This window comes from Alligator sinensis, unplaced genomic scaffold (genome assembly GCF_000455745.1).
Source record: "Alligator sinensis unplaced genomic scaffold, ASM45574v1 scaffold364_1, whole genome shotgun sequence".
Taxonomy (NCBI): domain Eukaryota; kingdom Metazoa; phylum Chordata; order Crocodylia; family Alligatoridae; genus Alligator; species Alligator sinensis.
Window position 1 is genome coordinate 502,019 of NW_005842546.1, and position 4,334 is coordinate 506,352.

At 49.4% G+C, this 4,334-nt stretch overlaps 1 protein-coding gene across 1 annotated transcript; it reads left to right on the plus strand.

Annotated features, from left to right (window-relative positions):
- Positions 1–2: 2 nt before the first annotated feature.
- On the plus strand, positions 3–1,812 carry LOC102382833 (olfactory receptor 52K2-like; the record flags this gene model as incomplete). The annotated part of the gene is given in 2 exon segments (XM_025213764.1): positions 3–872; positions 1,771–1,812. Coding segments are annotated over 2 exon segments (912 nt in total), but the record flags the coding sequence as incomplete, so codon positions are not given.
- Between the last annotated feature and the right edge of the window lie 2,522 nt (positions 1,813–4,334).

Sequence of the window (4,334 nt, forward strand, 5' to 3'; positions counted from 1 at the left end):
TCCTGCTGACAGGCATCCCTGGCCTGGAAGCTGCCCACATCTGGATCTCCAGCCCATTCAGCCTGATGTACTTCATGGTGCTGCTGGGGAATGGCACTGTCCTCATCGTCATCAGGCTGGACAAAAGCCTCCATGAGCCCATGTACTACTTCCTGTTCATGCTGGCTGTCATCGACCTGGTCTTCTCGACCGCTGTCATCCCCAAGATGCTGAGCATCTTCTGGCTGGATTCCAGGGAGATCAGCTTCAAGGCCTGCTTCACCCAGATGTTCTTCATCCACACATTCACGGCGGTTGAGTCTGGGGTACTGCTGGCCATGTCATTTGACCGCTACATGGCCATCTGCAAGCCACTGAGATATGCCATGGTCTTAACCAACCCACGGATTGCCCAGATGGGGCTGCTGTCCTTGGCTAGAGGCGTCGGCGTCATGATCCCCCTCACCTGCCTGCTTGCCAGGTTGCCCTACTGCAAAGGCAACCGCATCCCTCACTCCTACTGTGAGCACATGGCCATTGTAGAACTGGCCTGCGCGGACCCGACAGCCAGTGACCTGTACAGCCTGGTGGTGGCCACACTTCTGGTGGGGGCAGACTCCATGTTCATTGCCTTCTCGTACAGCATGATCCTCCGCTCCGTGCTCCGGCTCTCCTCCCAGGAGGCACGTCTCAAGGCCTTCAGCACCTGTGGGTCCCACATCAGTGTCATCCTGCTCTTCTACTTGGGAGGGCTCCTCTCCATGTATCTTCAGATGTTCTCCCTCAGCCTGGCACCTCACACCCAAGTCCTAGTGGCCGACCTCTACCTCACTCTCCCTCCCATGTTAAACCCCATTATTTATGGCATGAAGACCAAACAGATCCGCAAGCAGGTCTTTCATATCTTTGGCCTGGTATTGGCACCCTTCCTCCCACCAGCTGGGGATGACAGACTCCACGAAGAGAGGTGGTGAGCATGTCTTCAGGTCATGGGGCCATCCTGAACCATGCTCTACCCCCACACTGTGTCTGTACTCTAAGGAGGCTGTTTGAAAAGCCAGTCATGACATTGGCACCATGCAGGAATCCCTGCTCTCGTGAACCTTAACCCAAAGAGCAAGGCTTTGGCTCCAGGGAGCCGCTTGCTCCCAAAAACTGACTCTTGGGCCATGGGAGATAAAGTCAGTGGCATGGGAGGGAGGGGTTCAACTCTCATATGTTCTTTCCCAACCAAGAACCTTCCCCCTGTCCCTGCTACTCACTGAGCTTGCCATGGGACAGGTAACCTCTTTGATGTGAAGACTGAAATAAAAAAATGGCTTCTTCTCCCCATTCAGAAGGGACCTACTCTTTTCTTGCTCTTCTACTTGCTTCTAATTTCCTCACATAGTCCCTCTGTGCTCAAAACACAACTATACACACCTCCATAGTAATACAGCCACATTTCAACAGTCTGTACAATTCTTTTATAGGTTCCAAGTCATGGAAGAGCTCAGGGTGTAGCCAAGCCATATATGTTGAAATAGCATGTTGCTAGAGCCTTAATTTCAGCTTTGTAAGGAACAACCAGCTCTGCTAGATTCCTGACCTTCCTGTGCAAACATTAGAGGGTGGCATATGGGACCTGGAGAAAAATACAAAGTCAGAGGGTGTGTGGCTCAGTGACATGGCTGCTGCCACCCTTTATCGAATAGATAGTGGATTCCTGCTCATAACAGGGAAGAAACTTCCTCACTGCACTGGTCTCTGTGCATTTTGGCCAATAGGATGAAGTTAGGGCAAGGGCTGGAGTTATGGTGAAATTACACATTACATTTAGACCATGCTAAGGAGAGCACACAAACACCAGTAAACTCTCCCTGTGCCTAAAGAACGGTATTTGTTCCTGAAAGCTTGCAAAGAACACTTTTTCCAACTATTTAGTTGGTCTAATAAAAGATATCACATTTACCCTAACAGCCTTGTCGGACCATACTAAGGGCATTTAAAACATGAGTATGTGCATATTAAAGCTTGTTAACATGTGCTAAGTGCCCTCAGAGCCTCTCAGATTTACACCACTTCAGGTAAGGGTTAACTCTGGGCTGTGCTCCCTAGCTTGTGTTAGGGTAACTTCAAACTGGTCCACAGAGATAAAATGAGCAATTTGCAGTCCTCCAGCATCCCAGGATCCACTGCTCCCAACCCTTCCACCCACAGAAGGGACAGAGCCCAAGCTTTGAAAATGTGAACTGTGAAGCTAGTTTAAAGAGCTGAGTTTGTTTAATCCGGAAATAAGAGGATTCATAGATTCATAGATTGGCAGGGGCTGGAAGGGATGCTGTAGATCATCGCATCCAGTCCCCCTGCACTAGGAAGGAAAAGACAACTGGGGTCAAGTAACCCCGGTGAGGTGACCATCCAGTCTCCTCTTGAAGATTTCCAAGGTAGGTGACTGCACCACCTCTGGAGGGAGTTTATTCCACAGTCTGGACACCCTGACTGTGAAGAAGTTTTTCCTGGAATTGAGCCTGAAGCAGCCTTCCAGGAATTTGTTTCCATTGATCCTGGTCTTCTCCCGGGGTGCCCTGGTGAACAGCTGTTCACTGAGCTCCTGATGCCCTCTGATAGAGTGGTAAGCCACTATCAAGTCCCCTCTCAACCTTCTCTTCTTTAGGTTAAAGAGGCCCAGGTCCCTCAGCCTTTCCTCGTATGGTTTGCCTTGCAAGTCCCTGATCATATGGGTGGCTCTTCTCTGGACCCTCTCAAGTTTTTCCACATCCTTGTTGAAGTGCTGTGCCCAGAACTGGATGCAGTGCTCCGTCTGTGGTTTCACCAGTGCAGAGTACAGTGGGAGTATCACTTCCTTAGTTTTGCATGAAATACAACAGTTAATGCATACCAGCATGTTGTTTTCCCTGCTGGCCACAGCATTGAATTGACAGCTTATGTTCATGCGATGGTCAATCACTACCCCTAGGTCCCTTTCAGCTGTGGTGCAAGTCAAACTGTCACCACCAAGACTGTTGGTATGTGGGGGATTGTTTGTCCCCAGGTGGAGCACCTTACACTTCTAAGTGTTGAACTTCATCTTGCTCTGGTCTGCCCAACTCTCCAGCCTATCCAGGTCTGTCTGTATCAGCAACCGATGTTCTGGCATGGCCACACTCCCCCATAACTTGGTGTTGTGCACAAACTTGGCCAGCGAGATTTTCACCCCCACATCCAAATCATTGATAAAGATGTTGAAAAGCACTGGTCCAAGCATGGACCCATGGGGGATGCCACTGCCCACTTTGCACCAGGATGACAGATCCATTCATGAGAACTCTCTGGGTCCTACCTCACGGCCAGTTTTCCAGCCATTGAACTGTTGAGCAGTTAAGCCTACAATCTTCCAATTTTTTTTCCACAAGGATATCATGGGATACTGCATCAAAAGCCTTTTGGAAGTCTAGGTATATAATGTTAACCTTCTCTCCCATGTCCAGGGGGCGAGAGACCTGTCCATAGAAGAAGATAAGATTGATAAGACAAGACCTACCCATGATGAAGCCATGCCGGCTGTCATTCAGAATCTTACCCTCAACAAGCATATCACACGTAGATTCTTTAATGAGTTTTTCCAGGATTTTCCTTGGGATGGAGGTTAGGCTGATTGGTTTATAATTGCCCGGGTCCTCCCTCTTCCCCTTCTTGAAGATGGGCACAATGTTGGCCCTCTTCCAGTCCTCAGGGATCTCCCTTGTGTGCCACGAATTCTGAAAGAGTTTTGCCAGGGGCCCCGCAATGACCTGGGCCAGCTCCATCAGCACTCTTGGGTGAGGTCCATCTGGTCCTGCTGACTTATAAATGTCTAGCTTTTCTAGTTGGTTTTACTCAGCTCAGCTTCCACTGGGAAGCCTATCATTCCTACCATGTCCCCTGTGACCCTTATCTCACCTGTCTTTCCCCTTGGTCCAGCGAAATACCGGAGCAAAGTGGGCATTCAAGAGTTCACTTTTTTCCTGAGTGAGTGTCTGTTACCAGCTGTCCCGAGGTGTTAAGCAGGGGCCTCATGCTTCCATTTGTTTTACTTCTTCTCCCTACGTACCTAAAGAAGGACTTGTTCTTGCCCTTGACTCCCTTGGCTAATATCTCACCTGTCTTTCCCCTTGGTCCAGCGAAATACCGGAGCAAAGTGGGCATTCAAGAGTTCACTTTTTTCCTGAGTGAGTGTCTGTTACCAGCTGTCCCGAGGTGTTAAGCAGGGGCCTCATGCTTCCATTTGTTTTACTTCTTCTCCCTACGTACCTAAAGAAGGACTTGTTCTTGCCCTTGACTCCCTTGGCTAACTTAAAATTAGTCACCACCTTAGCTTTCCTCATCATTTCCCT